General features: G+C 36.6%; 1 protein-coding gene across 8 annotated transcripts in view; it reads left to right on the top strand.

Moving 5' to 3' along the window:
- The window catches only part of CTNNA3 (catenin alpha 3), a 1,696,848-nt gene that overhangs the window by 1,485,611 nt on the left and 185,595 nt on the right, over positions 1–25,642 (top strand). For all 8 annotated transcript variants that reach the window (XR_006194484.1, XR_006194482.1, XR_006194483.1 and 5 more), the window contains one exon: positions 15,348–15,440. Coding sequence is in view for 4 of the 8 variants with exons in the window: in XM_042908368.1 (XP_042764302.1) it covers positions 15,348–15,440 (93 nt within the window). In the remaining 4 variants the exon portion in view is untranslated. The remainder of the gene's footprint in view (positions 1–15,347; positions 15,441–25,642) is intronic.

Below are 25,642 nucleotides of genomic sequence, written 5' to 3'. Positions count from 1 at the left end.
GATCTTTCTATGATTAGCAACTGCCACATTGTATTAGCAACTGCCACATTATCTGGCATTTTTAATGAATACCTATTAAGTTAAAAATTAAATGAATGAATAAAAAGCAAAAAGGAGAACCTACTTATTCTGACTTCTTGCCCCAAAACACTGAACTTACTCCATATTAGGTTAAATATATAATATGAGAGTTCTTTTTCCCCAGAGTTTTTGTCAGTCTTTGTCCAGAGTTGAGGTCTAAAGTAAAAGCTGTATTTGACCTTCTAATCCCTTAATAGGATAAAAAAAATGCTTAAGCAACACAATGAATAAAAAAAATGGTCTACAAGAGCCTAGAAAATCTTGAGAAGCACTGGCTGTACCATTCACCTTAGTATGTAGCTAAAACAATTTGTAAATATTCATGATAAGGTAATACAGAGCAGCCTGTAGAGTCTAGCAAAACAAATCAAACAGGACATTTTGTATGAATTAAAAAATTTTCCACTGTGCAGATAAAGATGTATGTTGAAAGGAGAATGTGACATATGTTACAATATTCATGAAATTTTGACTAAAATGGAGTATACAGAACTTAGACAACGTTGCATTAGTTTCATAAAGGTGATATCCTCATTATAACTGATGACGGACCCATAATACCTAGGCATGCTACGCTTTGTATCTAGTTAGTGACCCATAAATATCTTCTGAAAGTAAACGGTATCTATTTAAAAATGTTCTTTTTGAATGGTAATAAAAAACATTGTTTGATACCTTCAAACTTTAAAAGAATAGTGCCACACACACACACACACACACACACACAGTCATTGAGATTAATTAAATCAAAGCTAGCAAATTCTCTTAGATAGAATATGGCATACTCTTTCATCTTGCCACATTTATAGCAGGGATCTGGTTTCCAAAGTATATTGTCTCTCTTATTGTAAAACTAATTTTAAAACAATGTCTCCATTCCAGAGACCATATATTTCTGATTTCTGGATAGAGGATGAGATCTGCAGGGAAAAGGGATTTTTAAGACAGAACAGTGTTAGAAAAAGAAATGATTGCCATACTAAATTACTTTGAATAAGTACAAAGACGAGAATAAAAAGTGAGAGTTGAAAAGTAAGAAAACAATAGTTTAGCTAAAGAGTTCTTAGGAATTTTTTTGGTTAGGCTGTAGAAAAAAAGAAGCATTTGTTTATATATAGTACATGTTACTGTCAGTTTTATTTATTATATAACTTCAGTGTCTTAAATAGATGACAAATTAATTTTGTTCACCTAAAGACAGCCTGAGTGTTTTTTTTTTTTTAAACAGCATGTATGGTTTGGGTCTGGTGACCTCTAAGACTACTTCTGGATAAATCCAGAAGGAAGCAGTAACAGAAGGGCAATTACCTGGAAAAAAAGACAAAGCAACACATGATTAAAGCAGATAAAATACAGTGATGCTTTCTGTACTTATTACAATGAACATTTGTAATTGCTATTTTATTATTTTGCTCTGTTATAGTTTAAAGTGAACTAAACACAGTCACATTAGTCATATACAAGAGGCAGTCTAAGTGTATAATTATCTTTAATTCTGTACATTTAACAACAAGTTTGATGCTATCTTTCTGAAATAGCATGGACCAACTTCTGTTTACATGTGCAGGATTAAACTCTCCAAAGTGAAAGCATAGTGGTGCCTAATCTGTGACCTTTAGACGGTCAGAATGAGTAGAATTATTTCCTGGTGAGAATTAAAGGTGGTCAGGAAAGAGGCCTGACTATCCAGGCTTCATACCATGTACACACAAACATACATATACACACATGCACCCATATGCACTTCTGCTTCATAACTTTATGCTTTACTCAGAATAGTCATATATTACTTTTTGGTATTGTCATGAACATTAGTATTCTATAATTGCATTTAAGGAAGGGGTTCTACTGGGGCATCTGGATGGTTAAGTGTTGACTTCGGCTCAGGTTGTGATGTCACAGTTCGTGAGTTTGAGCCCCGCATCCAGCTCTGTGCTGACAACTCAGAGCCTGGAGCCTGCTTCTGATTCTGTGTCTCCCTCTCTCTCTGCCCCTCCCCTGCTCATGCTCTGTCTCTCTCTCTCTGTCTCTCTCTCTCAAAAATAAGTAAACATTAAAAAAAAAGAGAGGGGGTCTACTACCAAATTTTTGGAAAACCATTGCCTTGAATGAAGTAAAAAAAAAACAAGTTTAAAGCTTGTTTTGGTATTTTATAAACCCAGTTAAGTAATAGAAAAATCACATTGCTGCTAGAATATCTTGTCAGTCTTATCAGTGGTCTTTTCACACTCATGTCCACACAGAAAAGCCCACAGTTGGCGTGATTCTTACTAAAGATGCAATGCTTCTTATCTCTATGAACCTCTGGTGAGATGGCCCATGGATAAGATGTCTGCACTGAAGCTCATTTTTGATAACAATTTAACATCTAAAATTAACATTGATAACAGAAATTGAACATTTTGATTCAATATGTGGTCCCTTACTATGCATTGAAGTACACTTTAGTAAATAGAAAAAAAAAAAGTTAGATATTAATTGATTTAACATGAACCTGACCTTTCATGTATTCATATGACATAACTTCACATTGCACGGTCCCGCTTATAATTATAATCTTGGGCTAAGCAAACAACTCTTACTTGATGTTTTATGTATCTAGATAGGCATTCGAATAAGTAAATGCAAATTTTTAACAGCATTATGGATGTAAAGTTGAATTTAATAAATTGTGTATATTAAATCATGCAATTTGTTATGTTTTATAGACAAACGTAGATAGCCCTGAAACTATCACCACAGCCATAAGAAACATGACATCAAAATCTAAAACTTACTCATGCCCCTCTGTAATCGAATCACTCCTTCCCCCATACCCAAATGACCAACAATCTGGTTTCTGTTACTGTAGATTGAGTTGTGATTTCTATAAGGTTGTATAAATAGATTACACAGTATATACGCTTATTTGGGTTCTTTCACTAAGCGTAATTACTTTGAGATCCCTCAATGCTGTTACTTTTATCAATAATCCATTCCTTTTCGTAACTGAATAATACTGTATTGAATGACATACTAGGTTATATCATCCCTCTGTTGATGAACATCTGAATTGTTTCCATTAGTTGGCTATTACAAAACTATCTGCTACAATGATTTGTGTGCAAGTCTTTGTGTGAATATATGTTTTCATTTCTTTTGGTTAAATGTGTAGGAGTTCAGGGACTGGATTTTATGTCATGTGTATGTTTAACGTGTTAAGGAACACATGTACATTTTTTAAATCTAATTTCCCTACGAGGTTTGCCTCTACCACATACCCTAATTCCACTGAAAAGGACAGGTCTGTGTAGAAACAGCACGATGCATTTACCATGAGCTAGTTTCACAGCCACTTAGATCTAACTACATCTTCAACAATGATGTATCCACTTGCTTCTACAAATAGGCCTTTTAGTTTGGGGACTTAAAAATCCCTTTATATAGAGAATATAATTCTTCCTTAGGGGTTGTCCAAATATTTGTTTTGTTGCATTCTAGTGTTATATGTAAGCTGCCAACTTAAGCTACTTTTTTCTACTAGTGTAGGGAATTCTTACGTCCCATAAAGCAAACTTCAATCCAATAACCCTGAATAATATGTACAAAACTCTAATATAGATCTGAATTACTGTCTTATTGAACCGCATCTCCTCAGTAATGTGGAACTTCTTTCATATTTTTCCATTTTTTAGTTCAGTGAAATAAGAATGTCAGGTTTGGACATCTTAGCCTTACATAATACCCCTGGCTGGAACACAGAAGGCAGTTTTTTGCTTTATTACTGTGCCTGGGATTACTTTGCAAATCTAGATAGATGAATTTGGTTAGGACCGTTTATATTATACCTGGCTGCCTTAACAATTTCTGGAAGTAAAAGATTTCCTGTAGGTTAAAAAATATATATCCCCATTGGGAAGTCAAACCACAACTTTTTTCCCCTCAAAATCTTTGTTAGGGAACAGTTGGTAAAACCAGTTTCCAGGACGCTGAAAATGTGATATGTGAAATAATGAGACCACTGCTTTTACACGTCCACAGAGGGGACCATGTAATATGAGGAAATAGCATGGGGGCCAGGTATGGGATATTTCTCCGTATCTGCTCTCACAGTCCTTTGTAGTGTTTCCTCGGGTAATGAAGACATATGCTTCAATTTTCCTCTCACTTATTGAAAGCTTTTGTCTGTGTACACATCAACTCAAGTATCATGCCAGTTGATAGACCTATTGCAAAGTGACAAGCCAGCTCCCCCTGCAGTGACTTTTGCAATCTTGCTTTTTTTTTTTTTATTATTACTGACATGTCCTTGAAATGACACATTCAACCTTAAGCAGATTTTCTTGTAACACTCATTGCTTGTTTTTCCCCCTGATGATAAGGGTAGTAGTTTATTGTATAAATTTTATGACAAATCAATTATACAGAAAAAAAACCACATATACTACACAACTCTCTCCTTCATATATATGCAATGTTTTATATAATTAGAACATATATATACATGTATACATTCAGTTAAAAGTATATTAAGTGCATTTTCTTTGCCATCAGATATTCTCTGAAACTTTTATTTTAATATCTGTAAGAATTAATAACTTTTCAGTTAGATGGCTTCTCTTCAGCTGGCTATTCTAACACTAAGAACACAAATTCACATAGAGAGAATCTGTGTGGCAAAGAATTTGATGCAAGGTGAGGTTTTCCTCACTTGAACATAGCAGAATCTGTCCGCTCTCCATGGTAGCAGTGTTCATACCCAAAAGGTGAAGATCAGGGCGTGTTATTAGTCATCTGCTGTAGAGCGGCTGCTACTTACTACCACAATTACTGCTGCCATGACCGTCATTACCAACACCTCCACTACTCTTGCTATTATTATTGCATTTGCCCAACAACAGCATACCTCCCATCTATAGAACGGTGAGAGTAATTGTGCTGCCGAAATTCTCCATGGTATCGTCAGTTACTACCTATGAAGAGCCCTTCCATCGTCCAATTAGTCCTGAGTAAAACAAATTTAAAAAGTTGTTTCAAACTTTCTGAGAGGTTAACAATTCAAAAGGATCTTGTGATTTAAAATTGTATGCAGCACTTCAAAAGGGTGTCCTGCTACTTCAAACCTTTTTCTAAGTATTCATTTTGTCTCAATGTTGATTGTAAAAAAAAAAACAAAAAAAAAACAAAACAAAAAAAAAAAAACCTGCAATAGACTTGTAAACAATAGAATTGAATGGGATTTTCTAAATTGTTTAGTTCAATCTTTTTCACTTACTTCAGAAGGACTTGAGTTCTCATCAAGTTAAGTACTTGTTCAAGGCCACAAGATATTAAAGGGAGCATTTGACCTAAAATAAGATACTCCATCTTTATACTATGCTCCACCACAATTTTTGCCTCAATGTAAGAACTTTGACAAGATACTTGGCTTTAGGTTTTCTGCTCTAATTTGATTTTTTTAATGTTTATTTATTTTTGAGAGAGAGAGAGAGGGAGAGAGAGCAAGTGGGGTGGGGCAGAGAGAAAGGGAGACATAGAATCCGAAGCAGGCTCCAGGCTGTAAGCTGTCAGTACAGAGCCCGATGCGGGACTCAAACTCATGGACCGTGAAATCACGACCTGAGCCAAAGTCAGACACTCAACCAACTGAACCACCCAGGCACTCCTCTGTTCATATTTTTAGAAGGAGAATATAAAATCACAGCTCTGTCCAAAACACATTTAATAGTTTCGGTAATCAGTATAGCTCAATTCATATAGAACTTTAAAAAAAAAAAAAAGAAGAAGACAAAAAAGAATGACGCAGGAGCATATTTGTTTTCAGTTTCATTGGCATATACTTTTGCTCATGTTATGAACCAAAACTGAATTCATCTGAAGTTTGCTATAACTTAAAGCCAGGGTGCCATCCTGAGAAATAAGCAGGACTTCTTTTAGTTGGGTCTCTAAAGACAATATATGGTTCAAGGTAGGTGGCAGTGGTGCAATGAAGAAAGGCTCAATCATCTATTTGCTCCAGATGCCAAGTTTACTGAGGTCTAGAGATATATCCAGCAGGGAGAGGAGGAGATTAAGGACCAGTCTACTGGTGTGCTGCTGATCAAACCCCTAAATATCTGGCCTTCCTTGTTCTAAAGCAGTGTATTCATGCTGTTTGAAGCTTATTTTCTAGGCTTGTAAAATTTAACTACTCAATTCCCACATTTACCCTGTATCTGTGACTACCAAGCTGGTTCATAAAACAAGCACTGGACCTACTTTGAAGTAGCTGTTTATTAGCTGTGCAATATTGAATAGGTTGTGTTAACTCTAGGGCTCAGTTTCCTCAGCTATGGTATTAAAATGATACCATTTGCCTCTTCAGTTTTTGTTAAGACTGAATGAGAAAAGGAATGCCGAATAACCCAGCAGAGTGTTGTTAATGAATAACATTAAGACCTTGATTAAAAATGATTACCTCACCTTTCTGTACTCAAAAAGAAGAATCTCAAGGATCCTGATCTGAATCTGGATGTTTCTCATATTTGAACTTTCTAAAAATATACTTTCATTCAAACCCTATTCTTCATGGCTTCATTAGTCTTTCATATCTTTATTTAAATGTCAAGCTGGAATACTTCTTATGACAGTTTTCATGAATTAGATATGGAGTCCTGGGAATTAGAGCTGGATCACCAACTCATTTGGTGGTTGAATAAGTACCATGATATTGACGATGCCACTTTCATTTATGACCCTCTTGCTGATTTCCTGTGTGCTTTTCTATAGTTATTAGCCTCATTGGTGTCTTTGGAGCAGAGGAATGACTGTCACAAGCTTCCTGATAGAAAGAAGGATTAAGGCTAAAATATGCATTACCCTGTGTAATTCTATCATTACTTGAGTCCTTAGACAGGATTTATATAAACTTAAGTGATTGTAATGATCACTTCTTATGATAATCATCATAATCCAGACTCAACCATAAGGCATTGCATGGTCCACTATTTGATGTCTGCTGACCTGGGTAGATTTTTAAATAGCAAACTAATAGAGACTTAATTCATAAAAAGTATATCAACAACTAAAGTTGTGTCTCCTCTGACAGCAATATTCTACATGTTCAGGATTTATCTGCCCAAGCTGTCGAATCTGAGTACATGTTTAATTATATCGTCTAATGCATTATAGATGTATTCTTTTCTCTTACTTTTGTGTGTGTGTGTGTGTGTGTGTGTGTGTGTGTGTATGATATTCTGCAACTTAGCTTTGTCAAATTAGATTTCAATTGTTGTAGCCTTTAAGAGATGTAATACTCACCTAGGCTTCTTAGTTTCAACATACGGAATAATTTATATGGTGTTATATTCTTAGCGTGCTGGAAAAGAAGAATGAAATGGCTTGTGAAACATAAAGGGATGATAATAGTACCTAGAGGAGGTTTTGAATTATTTTTTGGAAAATTATAAGAAGAAAAACCACTAATGATTTTAATAGATCATTTGAAAATAGAAATATATGTCTTTATTCACATCTGTCCTTATTTCCTTACCCATTTACTTTCTTCCTTGTATCAGTTCACTAAAAACCATATTTATTGTGCACCTACTTTTTGCCAAGCGTTGTGTTAGGGACTAGAGTTATAATAATACTAGATGCCTTCTCATTCCTTGTGAGAGTCAGGAGATACATGTATTCAGAGATGAACCATATTTCTAATTGATATGATGAATTGGAGTGAATTTGTTTCACAGAACTCAATGGACTTACCAGATTATCTCCTAGTATTGAAGGTTCCTAGTACTTGGAAAACATTTCATCCAGATTAATGTTATGTTTTCAGTTTATGCATGAACTCATAAAATCTTAAAACTTGGAGAAGTTACAGAAAATATAAAATTTTAATGACTTTCCACCCATATTTTAAAGATGAGAAAATTGAAGCATAGAAAAATTATGAGATTTTCCTAACAACATACAACTAATTGGTGGCAAAGTTAGAATGAAAAACCAAGTATCCTAACTTCAAGTTCATTAATCTACCACTATAACACAACCCTAGCAGCTTTCTGATAATACAATAAATGTCTTCCCAGGTTACCTTGAGGTATATTATACTCATTCTCCTCTTCTGCCTGACATTTCTAAGGAAATTTCTCTATGTCTCACCATTCAATCTCAGTCTCAAACCATGTAACTCTAGGGAATATCTCTTATTTACATTTAATATCCTTACCCTTTATCTCTCCTGAGAACAAGGATTATGTTTTGTCTCAAGATCCCCAGAAACTAGCATAATAGCCTGTGTTTCTATGCATAAAAAACAGACATTCAAATATGTTAGTTGAGGTGACTTTTGATTTTTTTAACCTCTTTATTACTGATCAAACAAACTTGGACTATCACTGCATGTATTTAGGTAATAATTTTTCGTTATTAATAAAAGTTGAAAGAAGTATCCCAGAAGGGAAGCAGCTTATTAAATGCAGGCATTAACACTGTGACCAAGGTTGTAATTTTATTGTCATCAATCTTCTGTCATAATCTTCCAGGTGTTTGGTTAAGACTAAAATGAGTGAACAGTGCCCTCTTCTGTCTGATAACCATAATGGTATTATATGGGGTATGAACTTCAGTCTACAAACTCGGATGTACGAGGAAAAAAAAAAAAAAAAACCTTTTTATTTTTATAATGTCTAAGTTAACATAGTTTTAACTTTGCTCATGGGATATTTAAAAAATAGTCATTGGACACTCCCTTTACCTCTGTCACTTGTGTTGGGCCAGGTGAACCAAACTTCTAGATCTCTAGTTCTCAGACAGGGATGATTCCTACCCTCTCCCCACTGGGGGACATTTGGAAATGTCTGGAGATACTTTTGATTGTTACAATTTGGGAGGGTCCTATTTCATGTAGTGGGTAGAGCCTAGGGATAGTGCTAAACATCCCACAGCATACAAGAACATACAAGATAGTTTCTTGCAACCAGAATTATTCAGAGCAAGATGCTTACGGAGCTAGGTTTTGGAGACTCTTTTCTAGAGACTTAGACTATATCAACGCATCAGAAAGGCCTACCAATTTCTTGCAATTTTCTAAAATTAGTTACCAGTGAGTATCCATTGTCCTAGCCCATGTAGCTCCTCCAGGTTTACTACTTGCTCTTTCCATGATACTTTATAGGCCTTGGTAAGACTTCAAACTCTGGTCTGAGTTTAGAAGATTGTGTTTTCTCTGATGTCTTTTTATATCTGTACTGAACTTTCAATGGGACCCATAGATTTCATTCTAGTCTTCCAAATCTGAGAATCTTGAGCTCTGTACAAAACCTATTATCTCTAATTTCCATAGTCTTTATTTTTAAAATACAAAATCCAGGAATCTTTGCCTCAAACTTTCCCTTAAGCAAGGAATCATGAACTCAACACTTATTGAAAGCAGAAGGGAAAGGATTAAACATTACTCTGTAGCTTAAAAATGTCCCATGACATTCTTCTGACATTGATGCCAAAGCTTATTAGTCATTAAATCATTTATTTCTTTATTCAGTTAAGATATTTTTATTGAGCACACAGTATATGCTGTTTCAAGGTGCTCAGAGTGGTGAACAAGACAGACAATATCCTTATTTTCATGAAAGTTATGTTCTAATGGGACAAGACAAAAACACATTCCCTTTCAAAAAAAAACAAAAGAAAAATATAATTTCAGGTTATGATCATGAAAAGAGAGCTAATGAAAAATTACAAGGTGATATAAAAAACAAATGAAGTAGGGAAAAGGGTTCCTTTTAGATAGACTGACCAGGGCAGACTGGATAAGACTGAAGATAGGCCATCTGATCTCCTATGGTGAGAATGATCCAGCCATGTAAGAGGTCTAGGAGGACCATTCCAGGCAATAGAGTAGTCGATACAAAGAGCCAAAGACCGGGATGTAGAATGAGCAGATGAGTGGGCCATGTTTGAAGAGTACAAAAAGTGCTTGTGTGTGTTTTCAGCAAAAAGGCATTTCTTAGGTTTCTATCACTTGAAATTATATTACAAACATACCTAGTTCTCTTATAAAAATGAATTTTTGACATTGACATTCCCAAATCATCCTGTGCTGTCAGCTCAGCTAGCAGGACCTGACTGAGCATGCTCTTTCCACTGCCTGCTTGGGAAGACGGCCTGGAGTGCCCTTCCTAACAGCTTCCCCGAGTGTCAGACTGCTCCTGTCACTGCGCTGGCAGTTATTTGATTGTAGTAAACCAGCAATGGATAGTCGGAGAAGTATGATTTATGATTAAGTCACTTGTAGGATTTAGAATTTGACCTTAATTTGAGAGGAAAATGTCAAGCGTGACCCCTGTTCCTAGACTATCCTTTTTCTCCTGTTTTTTTTTCTTTCTTTCCTTCTTTCTCTTTCGTTTCTCTTTTCCTTTCCTTTTCAGTGACTACAAATTTCTTTTTTCATATATTTTAATGTTAAACATTTATAAAGTCTGTGCAAGTGAATTTTTATGTGTAATAACCCTGCGTACCATCTCCCTAGAAATGCTGAAGGAATTAATGAGATAAAGTCTGTAGAGAGCATGAAGCTCCTTGGGAAAAAAGACATATAAATGCAGTCATTTCTATCTCAGTAAATATATATACATATATATTTATTAAAACCACAAATTTATTCTGACTCTGAAGTTTAATGTGCCACTGTGGTTTATTGCAGCTCCAGTTTCTATGTAAAAACCTCAGCCTGAATATTTTCAAGTTTTATACTTGATTCTGGCCTCTTTCACATAAAGTGAGGTCTTATAATAAAATTAATGATAATCTATTATAATCATAAACAATATTAAACTTCAGGACTTTCTAGTCACTGAATAATGTTCCAGTCCATCATCTTATTTTATCCTCACAATAACCCTAAGAATTATTGGTGATATTTTTGCCATTTTACAAGTGAGGAAACTAGGCTAATTTCATATCACTTTGAGCTACATAAGAAAGGCTTCACAACAAGCAAGAGTTAAAATAGAAAAACATGAAAAGGTTTCCTGAATTCTAATATGAGAAATATATGAATAATGACTAAGTTTATTAACACTCTTTCGAGTAAAAAAAGGTTATCTGTATCTTCCTCTTGGTCTAGTTTAGAGACAGCTCAGCTTAGAGAGGGAAAGTTGTTTCCATCATCACAGAGAATCTATGTGAGAGTGAATCTTTGCCAGGCCGACTTAAGGGATAATTTTATTCTTGTATATGAATAAAATCAGGTTAAAAGAGAGCTTTACTTGGAATTTAGGAGAAAACAACGTGTGTGGAATTATATTAAACCCTGTTTAGTGCAAGACATCATATACTCAAAATGGGGTGAATGTAACTAGAGTATCACATCAATCCAGAGTAACAAATTTGGAATAAAATGGAGGTAACCAAATTGATGCAAACATTTTATCCAAAAATATAAAGGGTTGGGTAAGGAATGGAATAGTGGAGAAAGAGGAGAAAAAAAAACAAGAGAAAAAAACAACAACAACAAAAGAAAGAAACATACTTTTCCTGCACTCTAGCTATCTGTGGGCTAAGCAATTCTTCCTTTCAGCATCTTAGTAGATTTGAGCCTCACGACAAATTTCGGAGTTAGGTAGTACTATCCAAAACTTTGTTCTGAGAAAACCAAAGTTTAAAATGGTACACAAAATGCCCAAGGTCCCACAATCACTAATTGGAGGGCCAGAATTCAAATTTAGGTCTATATTACTCAACATTATTGGGTCTTTCTACTACATAACACTGCTCTCAGGTAGTTTGATCTCACTTACACACACACACACACACACACACACACTTTCCAGATGTTTGCACCTTCCAGAGTTGCCAGATGAGTGTACAATAGAGGGTCGCCCCGCCTTCCTCCTCCCTTTTAAATATTTACGCTATTATTATTTGTCTTGAGGCTTAAAAGAGTTAATGTATCACTCCAAAAGGGATTAGAATGCTCTTATTTCTCTCTTAGCTTCCACTTAATTTAGATTATAGCATTGTATATTTGACTTTTTATTTTTGCAATACCATCCAACTGCTTGCCTTACGGAAAACAAAATGCTGCCAGCAAGTGTTTTAAGCACTCCCCCACTGATCTTGTTCCTGAAAAGAAGAGGTCAGTTGTAGTGGCTTTGCAAGAAGACTATAGTCCTGTGTTAAAGACAAAAACAAACAAGCAAAAAAAAAAAAAAAACAAAAACAAAAACACCAGCGCAGAAGTATGTGGGCGTAAATGGTAGGCTTATCTCTTCCTGCAATATCACCAACAAAAATGGTACTTGTGACTTCTGACAGCAGCAGTTCTTAGTTTCTGTTAAGTCACTTTATTTTGAGTTGAATAAAATACTGGAATCAATGAGGTTATATGTCACTTCATTGTAAAGTATAATCCAAGTAATTAACAGCGGGCATTTATAAGAAACAGATCACAGTAAGGACACCAGACAGCCTTCAATTGCAAAACAATAGGACCCAAGGAAAGGAATTTGATAACTGAATTTATTCAGATGTTTCAGGGGATGGTGATGTATCAAGGAGGGAAATCGAAAAGATTCTTTCTCAATATACTGTGGGAAAAATACACAAAAATGGCTAATAATGAAACACACGATTGTGTAGAAGTTCCACAGAGGTGAACTAATGTTACTAACACCTACGAAAAGAGAGTAAGTTGCCCTGTGATCATAGCTGCATGTAGTTGCAGAAAAGAAGGGCTGCCTGTAGAGATAAACATACATAAGGGTTACTCAAGCGTATCAGAGGCCTTGGAAAGAGGGGGACTATTAATATCTAATAGTAGTCAGTTGCAGTACATGCAGAGTTTTGGGTGATGCTCAGTGCAAGGCTTAGAAAACGAAGTGCTGGTTAAAGATCCATGAGATGAGAAAGAATCTGAGGCCATTAGTGGTAGGAAATAGATAGCTTTACTCTATAGTGTGAACTAATTATTGCAAGTTCTCATCTCTAGAGTGGTCCCAAGGGAAGGGAAACCCTCCACAGCCCTCAGTATAAACAAAGGGCCTGTGTGCAAACCAAGGTTGAAGGGAAACCAAGGCTGGACTGAGGAGGCAATCCCTGTCCTTCCCCCATCTTTAACAGCCAGGTGTGTAGAAGAGATCTTTCACTTCACTTTTGGTTATTTTTCATGACACCTGTTTGATTTCTGAATTTCACACCAGGGTTTTGTATTAAAGGGTTCGTATATAATTTAAAGGAAAACAAATATTAACTTAATTCAAGTTAAATACTCTTACTTGTATTTGCAATAATAACAGATATCTTTAAATTATTGCCCCAGTAAGATGAAGAGACAATCAGGAATTAGGAGAAATAACATAATGCAAATAAAATCAGTTTGAAATATGGAAGTACAGTTAGGACAAGGGTTTGTTGTTGCCATTGGTATGTTTCGCTTTGTTCGTATCCAACTCTTTTTTGGCTATCACTGATAATTCTGCTTTATCCATTCAAAAGCATGGATGTGCTTGATTGTAGTGATATGACGATAGGCAGGGCAGACCCACTTCTTACCTCACAGAGGCAACAACAACTGGTTGCCTGTTTCAACAAACAATGCTGCAATCAAGTATGGGGAACATCATGACAGTGGAAGTGGAGGGGTCGGGAAGAGCTTGGCAGAGGACCCAACCCAGTCCAGGTCTTCCTAAGCTAGACACTTCCCTGTCAGAAGACGTCTAAGCTGAAATTGAAAAAAAGAAATGGAAGTAGGTTAGCTCTTTAGGATAGACACTGCAGTTAATATATTTATTATTTAAATTCCTAGAAAATTTAATTTATTGATAGTTTTTGGTAGCATTTTAATGTTATATTGTTTTAACTGTAAATATTCCATTTCTTTATCACATGTAAGCATCTTGGTTTGTGATAACCACATAATGTTTAGCCAAATAGCTCTTGACTGAGAGAAAAACTTCCTTCTACTTATTTTGCTTTCTTTTTCTTTCAAAATTTATTGGGATATAATTCATATACGATAAGATTCACCCTTTTGAAGTTAAAACTCAGTGTGTGTACCTGTTTTTTTTTTTGTATATGCACACAATCTTGCAATCATTACCACTATCTAATTCCAGAACATTGCGATCATCCCAAAGAAAGACTGCATACCCATGAGCAATCATTGCCCACTCCCTCCTCCCTCACCCCCGCCTTTAGGAACTACCAGTCAAATTTTGTCTCTATAGATTTGCCTATTGTAGACATTTCACACAAATGGTATCAACATGTGGTCTTTTTTTTTTCATCTTTATTTTATTTTATTTTTATTTTTTTAATAGGATATTTATTGTCAAATTGGTTTCCATACAACGCCCAGTGCCCATCCCAACAGGTGCCCTCCTCAATGCCCATCACCCACTCACTTTCCCCTCCCTCTCACCCCCCCATCAACCCTCAGTATATTCTCAGTTTTTAAGAGTCTCTTATGGTGTGGCTCCCTCCCTCTCTAACTTTTTTTTTTTCCTTCCCCTCCCCCATGGTCTTCTGTTAAGTTTCTCAGGATCCACATAAGAGTGAAAACATATGGTATCTGTCTTTCTCTGTATGATTTATTTCACTTAGCATAACACTCTCCAGTTCCATCCGCATTTCTACAAAAGGCCATATTTCATTCTTTCTCATTACCACGTAGTATTCCATTGTGTCTATAAACCACAATTTCTTTATCCATTCATCAGTTGATGGACATTTAGGCTCTTTCCATAATTTGGCTATTGTTGAGAGTGCTGCTATAAACATTGGGGTACAAGTGCCCCTATGCATCAGTACTCCTGTATCCCTTGGGTAAATTCCTAGCAGTGCTACTGCTGGGTCATAGGGTAGATCTATTTTTAATTTTTTGAGGAACCTCCACACTGTTTTCCAGAGTGGCTGCACCAGTCTGCTTGCAAACATGTGGTCTTTTATGACTGACTCTTTTCACTTACCATAATATCTTCAAGATTCACCTATGTTGCAGCCTGTCTCAGTATCCCATTCCTTTTTATAGCCAAATCATATTTTATTGTATAGAATTGTGTTTATCTATTCCTCACTAGATTTGTATTTGAGTTGTTTCCACTGTTTGGCTACTATGATTGGTGCTGTTATGAACAGTTTTTTTAAACAAGTTTTTGTGTGGACATGTATTTATTTTCATTTCTTTTCTAGGAGTAGAATTGCAGGGTCATATTGGTACCTCTGTGCTTACTTTTTGAGGTATGGTCACTCTGTTTTCCATTTTGCATTCTCACCAGCAATGCTTTGCTTTCTTTTTATAGACCCCAGAGGAACTGGAGGATGTTTCTGACTTGGAAGAGGAACATGAGGTGCGCAGTCACACCAGCATTCAGACTGAAGGGAAAACTGACCGGGTAAGTCACCTCCCTGAGAGGACAACTATATGCTGTGCCCTCTTCTTGTCAATCATGTAGGCACTCACAGGTGGGACTCCTGGCTCTGGGGCTGGTTTTGCGAAGCACAGGAAGAAGAGCCTCGGTATCCATGGGCCACAGCATGAGAGGAATTATTTCCTTTACCTTGAAAGCCCACAGGGAGACCATTTCTGATCATGTAGTAAATCACCCCATGCCACTTTTGATGTTTATAGCAGTCATGGGAATATAGAATTCAAATGTGCACACATTTATTTAGATAGAAAAGAGAAACCAAGAAGTTATAAATATACTCTGTAATTCTAGGGGAGAAAACTGAGAAACTACCCCTGTACTTTTCTTCCTTTCTGCCTTGCCCTCTTCTCCCCTTACCCTCAACACACACACACACACACACACACACACACACACACACACCTCCAACAATGCTAAACAACTTCTGAATTACTCTGAGGTATTGCATCTCACTTTACTTGCACCCAGTGCTTGGGAACCTGTGAAAGTTTGGTTTCCTAGCCAATGATCATTTGTAACTGCAGACCAGCCTGCGGAACGTGGGTCTAAAAGCCAGGCAGTAGAGTATAGCAGCTTAGATTGTCCTGCAACACATCTGAATTAGCCACTCCCTTACTCTGTTACCTGGGAAACTCAGCCTTTCTCTAACTTGGTTCGCTGATTTATAAAGTGAGGATAGTACTAGTACTCTCTATATGTGGATTATTGTGCAAATAACTAAATTAACTAGTAGAGCCCTTAACACATGGCTTGGCTCATAGTAAGTTCTCAGTAATCATTAGTTATTATTTGTAGCTATAGTAGTGATAGTATAATTATCATCAGCATTATTACTATTATTAATTAGCTAAATTCAGTGACATTACATTTGGAGGTGGATAGAAAAAGATAAATTTAAGAAAGTTGCATGTCTTTTTTAAGTTTATTTATTTATTTTTGAGAGGGAGAGAGAGAGAGAGTACCAGCAGGAGAGGAGCAGAGAGAGAGGGAGACACAGAATCTAAAGCAGGCTCCAGGCTCTGAGCTGTCAGGGCAGAGCCCAATGTGGGGCTCAAATTCATGAACTGTGAGACACGACTACAGCTGAAGTCGGATGCTCAACTGACTGAGCCACCCAGGCTCCCCAAAAGTTCCATGTTTTCAAATATTCAGATTACTTAGAATTGATATATATGAGTCACGACACCTGTGCTTTCTTAGAAATGTTGGTTTTCTTGAGTTTCCATTCCTTGCTGATTATTTGGATTACTTCCCAGCCCTCTAGAAACCAGTTCATGCTGGGAACTGCCTGGGGGCACCCAGCATCTAAAAGAAGTTTTCTTCAAATCTAGTAGGCATCTTTGGAAAGAGATCAGTTTTTACAAATGGCAATGGGATTGGGAATAAAGTTTGCTGATAGTCTAGTTTGCTCATGCTTTCAAGTAAGTGAGTGATTCACTTAGGCTGCTGCTGAGCCACTGTAGGTGGAGGGTAGTTGTCAGGACATACAGAGTAATTGATAGGAGAAAATTTTGTTACAATAAAGGTAACTTTTAGGATGCCGGGATTAGGATAAACATGCCATGTTTCTCATTCTGTATCATCACATGTATACAATGAAGCCTTGGTTAAGACCTTAAAACTTAGAAACTTCAAAGTACTTCATCTGAAAAATGAGAAGAATAATATCTTACCTTCTCACAGCATAACCTCAAAGATAATAACCTCAAAGAAGGTAATGCATATGAAAGTGTTTTATAAACTTTATAATTATATGCCAAGAAATTAAGCTTCTTATTACTACTGTTTGATTTGTATTTTTGTTCTTCACTGGGGTTACAGACCAGCTAGATGGCCACCTGATTATAGTAGGTTAAGACGTTGATGATCTCCATGGTCCTGGATCTTAAGAATCTTTCATAGAAGGCACTGCTTCTAACCTTGTAGAAATCATCCCAAAACTTCTCTGCATTCTGGATTTGTGTTCCACTATGCACATTTCCCTGACAGGCCAGTTCATTTGGAATGCCCCTGGGCAACACCCTCACTACTACCTAGTGGCAAGATAGATCCCTTCCCATCACATCTACTGGGAACAATGTTATATTCAACCTGACCACTCTCTGCTCTAGTAAATCTCTCTGTATAAAATGTGAATATCTTAGATTTTATTCACTTCCTGCCTTGAGGCTTCTCTGAAATTGCTGTGTGGAATCCCTCAGGAAGCTATTCAGATATTCTAATACATGCACAATCTTGTGTGAAGCATTAACACTCCACAGAATAACCTTGGTGAATACTCTTATATTCCTTGGATGGACTATTTTGCATTTTCCATAGGTACTCAAAGGATTCAGAGGGAGATCAAGCCCCACCAGTACCATGGTGACCAGCTTGATAATATATCTTTGGAATTGCCCTCCTTGTTTTCCATATCCATCCTTCCCAGGTTCCCAGTTCTGTTCCCCAAGATTTCATCCCAGAATAAGCTACCTTCCATTCTTAGACTCTGCTTTTGGGAGAAAACGAGAAAAGATAGTCACAGTATATAAACTAAATATCACATTAACTTTGATATATTGATACATTATCCCAGTTTTACTAATAAGATCACTGAGGCACAGACAGCTTTATATAACTTGTCTAGTAAGTGGATTATGTCTTCTGATTAAGAACTTTAGTGATTACCACATATCAATTTACTTAAAATACAGAGTTAGTGGAATGAATCTTTTATTAACAAGCAACAAACCACCACCACCCCATTAAACTTGATTCATCATCAATGGAATGGAAGAGAAGAGAGTAAAAGGTGCTGCAGTCATCTGAGAAATGGAGGAAGGATACAAATTTTCTTTTAAATTTAAAGAGTAATTAGGTACAGTACAGACAATTTAACTCAAATAACAACCTTTTATTGGATATCTGTCTTGTGAGTTCATTACTACAGATTTTGCATTCATGGCAGGCCAGTTTAAACTGTCCCTCACCCAAAACACCTGACCAAAATGATGACGTTTACCTATGTTTTATGAGCTCTCTTAGGCATCTTGCATCCCCAACAGGCTCCATATTCTCCATAGTTGTGTCTCTGTGCTTGGAATATATTTCTATGCTCAATCTCATATACATTTGATACTCTATCTCTGTATTCTATCCAGCATTCCTGAAGTCTGTATCCATTGGACTGAGTATATCTTTTGACACATTTCCCTGATACCATCCAATTTGGGAAGATACCGTAAAATTTTGAAGTGGACTCTGTTGAGAATTTTTTGAATACATGCCATGCTTCATGAGAATTTCTGGTCACTGAATCAGACATGCATTTGGGTCCCTTTTTGCTGGCTGCTCTTATTAAAGAGTAAATGCTTTCTTGATTCTTGAATAATGCAGACTCTGCTGTATAGAACACGGAGTAGAACGAATTTCAGGTACTTTTTAGTAATGGGATGACAGTTATTTATTATCATTTTCCTCTCTGCACTTCACTGCCAGTAGTTGTGGCTCAATATCATCTGTTATTGTTGTCATCAGTGGCAAATGCCACTGGGCATTGTAAAGGTGTATAACCAACAAATAATGATTTAGAGTCCATGGTCAATGAGAGTGAAATACTAAAAGACCAATAGTGCATGCCTTATGAAGTAGCAGAGGAACAGAAGTGGAAATTAGTGATTATCTTAATTATTAAACACGGATACTCACTGGACCAATACTGTGATTATATCCAGTAATCAGGCATTCCACAGTGGTATAGAGTGTGATTTTGCTATAGATTTATAGAACATTCTTTAAAGCTCTAATTGTTTATTCTGTTCATGTTCTTACCAAGTATGAAATAGAAATCTGTTATCTTAAAAACTCTAATTTGAAAGAGACATGAAAATAGACTCCTGTTAAGATCATCAAATTCCCAAACTTACTGATAAGATGACTTTTTGGTAAGTCCTAAAAGCTTTCTAAAAGATTATACTAAATACATGCTAACTCATCATTTCTATTTAAACAAGAGTGCCAGTTATCATTTAACATTTACAGCTTACAGAATGTTTCCCAGTTGGTGTCTTATTTCACAAAAGCCCTGTGTTTTTTTTTTTTTTCTCCTTGATTTTACTAATTAGGGAATTTAACTCAAAGAAGTTCAATAGTTTGTAGATATCATGTCAACTGGAACCAAATCCCAGGTCTTCTGGCACAAACCACTCTCTTTCCAGTACAGCCCAGCAAATTTGGGTAGAATCTTACATCCCATAAGATCTCATTGCCCTCCTATTGTTACAGCCAGTATAATGGAGTTGATATTATAAGTCCTCTACTAGAAAAATGACTTTTGAAACTGAAAACTATAAACCTAAGTATCAAATCTGCTTAAGTCTCACAAGTTTCAAAATGTCTCAACATTACAATCTTCCGTTAATAACCAAATTATTTTGTTGATTACCATTTGGAAACTACATGGTGATGTCTGGACAGTCATCCCTGGTGGCTTGACAGTCTCCCTGGTGAATCACTTCACCTTGAAGAAATGGAGTATTAATCAGATAGAGTCAGACAGTGTCAGACCTTGTAGGACAACAATCCTGGGTCTCCAAGCACAGAATCCAGAAACCTCAGTCTCTTATCACAATGGCCTCTGTCATATTTCAATCCAGGGAGTATTTTGATATCTAGATTTCCACCCTTCCTCTCATTTACTGTCTGCAGTAGGGGCAGCAGTAGCAAGGGGCTCCCAGGAAGTAAATAGTGCCAGCAGGGTGATGGCTAAAAATGTTTCCCATGCCTACCTGAAGGACAACTGTGGTTTTAGAGAGATTTAGTAGAACAGATTGAAAGAGAGTTTTGCGAGTGGAATGGGTTAGCAAGTGGCTGATCTCCACTAGCATTGCCTTATAATGTACAGATGTATGAACTTGGGAGTTATATAAGCCTTGATTCAAATCTGGGTTCTACCCATTATTATCCATATGACACTGAACACATTATTTACATTTCTAACTGTTTTCTCATCTGTAAAATTGTGATAATAGTATCTGCTATCTAGATAATACTCTCCAGATAATAGTATCTATTTTCTTGTTTTTCTTGAACATTAAACTAGGTACATGAAAAATTTCAGTTCATTTTCTGGCACATAGGAAGTGCTCAATACATTGTGATTTTTCTAAAAAAAATGAATGTCATGATAAATGTAGATTTGTGTGGTAGTATTATGCTTTGGCTTCCTTTTGAGTAGCTCAAGAAGCTTCATCAAGGCAAGTCTCAGTCTTCTAGTATGAGACTCCTTTGGTTTCTTGGTTTTGTGGTGTGAAACATTTTGACATGCTGGAAATTCTATTACCAAAGTCCTTTGAAGGAGTTTTTTTCCTTAGGAGAAGGACTTATCAGAAACTGCTTTTTCAGGTTAGAAGGAAGATGGCATTAATGTGATTTTTAATGATGCTTGCACTTTCATGTACATCTAATTCACATACCTCATGTACAACTGAAATAGCGATCACAAAAAAACAAAACAAAACAAAAAACTCTTGATAGTAGGATAAAGCAGAGAATTGACCCAATAATTGTCAAGTTCTTATTTTGTTCATTATTGAATGGCTGGCCCTGCATTGTGAGGTTTTGTTTTGTTTTGTTCTTTTCTTTGTGGAATTTTGGTACTGTGGTTATCTGTTGTTTCTTCTCTCTCTCACAGTCCTCATTTATCTTCATCAAATTATATAGGGCTTAATTTCCAAAGTTTGCGGTATGTAGGCAAAAACAAAAGAAAAAGAAAATTCATCCTGATATTTATAGGATGCACGTTAAAATCAGTTTTGCAAATAGTCACTTAAAACTGCGTTTTCTTGAGTGAAATGTTGCCATTTGCAACGACATGGATAGATCCAAAGAGTGTAAGGCTAAGTGAAATAAGTTGGTCAGAGAAAGACAAATATCATATGATTTCACTCATATATGGAATGTAAGAAACAAAGCAAATGAACAAAGTTAAAAAAGATAAAAACCAGAAAACAGTCTCTTAACTTAGAGAACAAACTGATGGTTATCATAGGGGAGTGAAATAGGTGAAAGGGGATTAAGAGTACACTTATCTTGATGGCACTGAAAAATGTAGAGAATTGTTTAGTCACTCTATTGTACAACTGAAACTAATATAACACTGTATGTTAACTATACTGGAATTAAATAAAAAAATGAAATAAAATTGTCGTTTATTTCTCTATTCCTTAGAACGTATGTCCTAGTGATTCTTTCCTCTGCCTATACAGCTTGAAAGCCAATAGGTCTCAAAAAATAAAAGATTTTGTTCTGTCTCGCACAATTTAAACTTTGATCATACTGTCTTGTAGATGAAGAGTGAAAAAGGGAACTCATTTAACATTACTGACCAAAGCCAGGTTTTCTTTTTTAATGTTTATTTGTTTTTGAGAGAGAGAGAGAGAGAGACAGAGACAGCGCACAAGTGAGAAGTGAGGCAGGGCAGAGAGACAGGGGGCAGAGGATCTCAAGCGAGCTCTGATGCAGGACTCAAACTCATGAACTGCAAGAATGCGACCTGAGCCGAAGTCGTATGCTCAACCAGCTGAGCCATCCAGGCATCCCATCAAGGCCAGATTTTTATTTGCAAGTACTTGAAGCTGTCGTCTCTAAGTGCTGAAATTCAGTTTAGTGACCATAACATTAAAAACAAAACTCTTAAAGATTTATAATTTCAATTGTAGTCAGAGCATATTTCAGCAAAAAATTATACCACCTTTTTGAAGATAGATTATTCATCATATTTACTGTTGACCCAAAAGTAAAGACAGTGTAACATGTAGTCTTTGATTAAGATTTGTCATATTTTGAATGTTATATTCCCTTAAAAGCATATAACTTGTAAATCTGCTCTGCCTTAAAGAATATCTTTGAGAACATTGATTCTATATAAGTTCTATACATAGAAGAAAATTAGGACAGAAATAAGAACAGTTGCCTAGGTTACTGGACACAGCCTCAAAATGTCAATGCAGCAAATGAATTGGAGCATATCAAATTTTAAAATATAGAAGATGTTTCTTGGGGTAAAAAAAATAGCCATGTACACTCTAACTTCATGTTGGTGATTAGGAGAAAGTCCTCCTTGCTGCTTTTTTAAAATGCAGCAAGCTGAATATTCTCCATCATGACAATAGAAAAATTGCCATGAATGGGTGGTTTATTTTAAAAATTGGAAGCATTTTATTTTTTTTTTTAATTTTTTTTTTCAACGTTTTTTTATTTATTTTTGGGACAGAGAGAGACAGAGCATGAACGGGGGAGGGGCAGAGAGAGAGGGAGACACAGAATCGGAAACAGGCTCCAGGCTCTGAGCCGTCAGCCCAGAGCCTGACGCGGGGCTCGAACTCACGGACCGCGAGATCGTGACCTGGCTGAAGTCGGACGCTTAACCGACTGCGCCACCCAGGCGCCCCAAAAATTGGAAGCATTTTAATAGGCTCCATTTATTATCAGAATACACTCTCAATAACTCAAGCTTATACTAAATTAACATACAAAATATGGTAAGACACGACCTCATTACCTTTTTCATGATATAATTTGGTTTAGGTTACTATGAAAAACACAACTTGCATAAGCCTGGATGAAATTACATTATTCAAGCAGCACTACACTAGGCAGTGCGTTTTCTCTTCATTGGCTTCTTTAATTTCTATTGTGTACTTGGCAGTAACTCTGCTTTCCTGTCTCTCTGGGTAACGATTCTCAGTGCTTCATGGTTTCCTCTTCCTCTATCCACTTTGCAAACATTAGGGTTCACTGAAGTTCTGATCTAAGCCCTCTAGTCCTCCAATCCTTCCCAGTTTTCCTGAACACTCTCATAGAGTCCCAAGATTTCAAATGTCTTACATAGGTAAGTGAATGTAGCCACGTCCTGTCTCATGAGCTCTGGCTACTTACATTGCAGGCCTGTGGTTTCCTCTCCTCTCATGGCTTATAGGCTCCTGTGGCACTCACTGTTCCCAAGCCTGAATGCATCACCTTATCCCACGAATCTCCTTTAACTCCTATACCCCTTATAACACTTCTGTACTTTGGATCTAACACATCTGAACCTGGGAATATATTTTTTTTACTCCCTTCCACAGCTAGTCATACACCACATTCAAGCTTTACTATCTTCTAAATATTTTCAGAACTTGTCTGTTTTTTAACTACCTCCACTATCACTACTTTCAAAGAAAATTTCACACGGGGAGAAATTGAACAGGAAGGGAAGACTTTATTCAAGGCTATTGCAGTAGGGGAGGGAAACTAGAACTTTGTCTGAATTCGACTCTCCTAGAACAAAGAGCTGAAAGTTTTTCAGAGATAGGGTAACAGAGATTGTAGGCCATTCATTTTTGCTAATTGGCTTTACCCAAAGGAAAAGTGAATTTTTTTTCTGTCTTCATGACAGCAGGTACGTATACACCTTGGAGCAAGGTGCCCTCTAAAGTTAGGTAGCTGCCCTCCCACAGAGCCTGGGAGGTAGAGGCTCTATCTTCCTTGACAATTGCATTTCAACGAGATAGTTCCCTGGTTTTTGAGAAAGATATTCCTTGTTTGTAAAGCTGTTGAGAAGCATTTAGAATATTTACTTGCATCTTAAAGATGCAAAGAAAGAATTTACAATTACAAGTTTTGTAATTGCCATTAAGAAAAGGGAGGTCAGGTGCCTAGAGTTGGAAAGAAGCCTGTCTAAAATTTAGTCAAGCTGAGGATAATGTTAACGCCATCTGGGTCACTATCTTAGTTTAGGTCCTAGATTTTCTTTAGAGGGCTCCTAAATTGTCTCCTGCCTTTAGTAAACTTCCATTCTCTCACTTGAACTTGAGATCATATTTCTAAAGCGCTAAATCTGTCATCTATCACCATGCATAAAACCCCTTCAAGGTGTCAGTGTCTCCCCTTGCCCTTAGCATGAAATCTGGTCCTTTAATGCCCTATGTAAGAGAACCAGGTTCTGCTCCCTGCCTCATATTTCACACTTTCTCTCCCACCCCTTCTTGTATATGGAAGTCTTCCTTCCTATAAGCACCAGGCTCTCCGTCACATCTCTCTCTGAGGCATACAGTTCCCTCAACTCCCCATCCTCCTTCTCTTTGCCAATAAATACCTGCTCATCATTACAATCCCAGATTAACCTAGACTTCACTAATACAAATCTAAGTGTAGTTTCCTTCCAACATTCAGGCCTGAATCTGAATGTAACACATGGAGATTCCCATATCATGACATTCATTGTTCATGCATAATTTCTTACATAATGGCTTTTCTTCTCCACTCATTAAACCTCACTAAACCTCATTAGTGCAGGGAACATGGTTTTAGTCTCATTTAGTGTTCTGTTTACAGAACATCACACACTGGCTGGTACAGGTATATGAGAGAGCATGAAGAGAACCTTCCTTTGGTAAGACACCTTGCCTCAAATCTATACTAGTTCCTCCATATTTTGACCCTAGGGGATTTCATTAATTTCTTTCTTGCTCTTTCTTCCAACGCTTGTACCTACTTGTGCCAGATAAATCTTACTGTAAATTGCTAGGTCACTACTCTGAAATATTCAGTGGCTCTCTACTACCTAGTTCCTGCTAGCATAAACATTAATTGCTCTGCCTTTTTTTGCTAAAGTCCTTTACAGTGCCCCCTTGTTCCTGGCTCTATAAAGCATACAAATCCAAAAATCTGTTTTTTATTTGTGGAAATGATTCTTGTGTTCCTGATCATTAGGGCTATCCCCGAGGCTGTGTTTGTGATCTTTTCCATGTCTGAATTGTCAACCTTTTGTCTTTTTTATTCCCTCCAGTACAAAAGTTTTTCAAGATGAACTCAACTCCCTTTATTTCCATGAAGTTTTCTTTACACTTAGTCCTTTTGATTTAATGATACAAAACCTTCTGCTGACAGACCATCTAAAGGACAGATTACTTACTCCTTTTGGGATTTTTAAAAATTTTTATTTATTTTTGAGAGAGAGAGGGAGAGAGATATAGAAAAAGAGAGAGAGGGGTCAAGAAAGAGGGGAACAGAGGATCTGAAGCAGGTTCCGTGCTGACAGCAGCAAACCTAATGTGGGGATCAAACTCATGAACTGTGGCAAACTCACCAACTGTGAGATCATGACCTGAGCCAAAGTCAGATTCTCAACCAACTGAGCCACCCAG

This window comes from Panthera leo, chromosome D2, assembly GCF_018350215.1.
Source record: "Panthera leo isolate Ple1 chromosome D2, P.leo_Ple1_pat1.1, whole genome shotgun sequence".
In the NCBI taxonomy this organism is placed as follows: Eukaryota; Metazoa; Chordata; class Mammalia; order Carnivora; family Felidae; genus Panthera; species Panthera leo.
The sequence above is the reverse complement of the archived record's forward strand: the minus strand, read 5'-3'. Positions and strand labels throughout refer to the sequence as shown.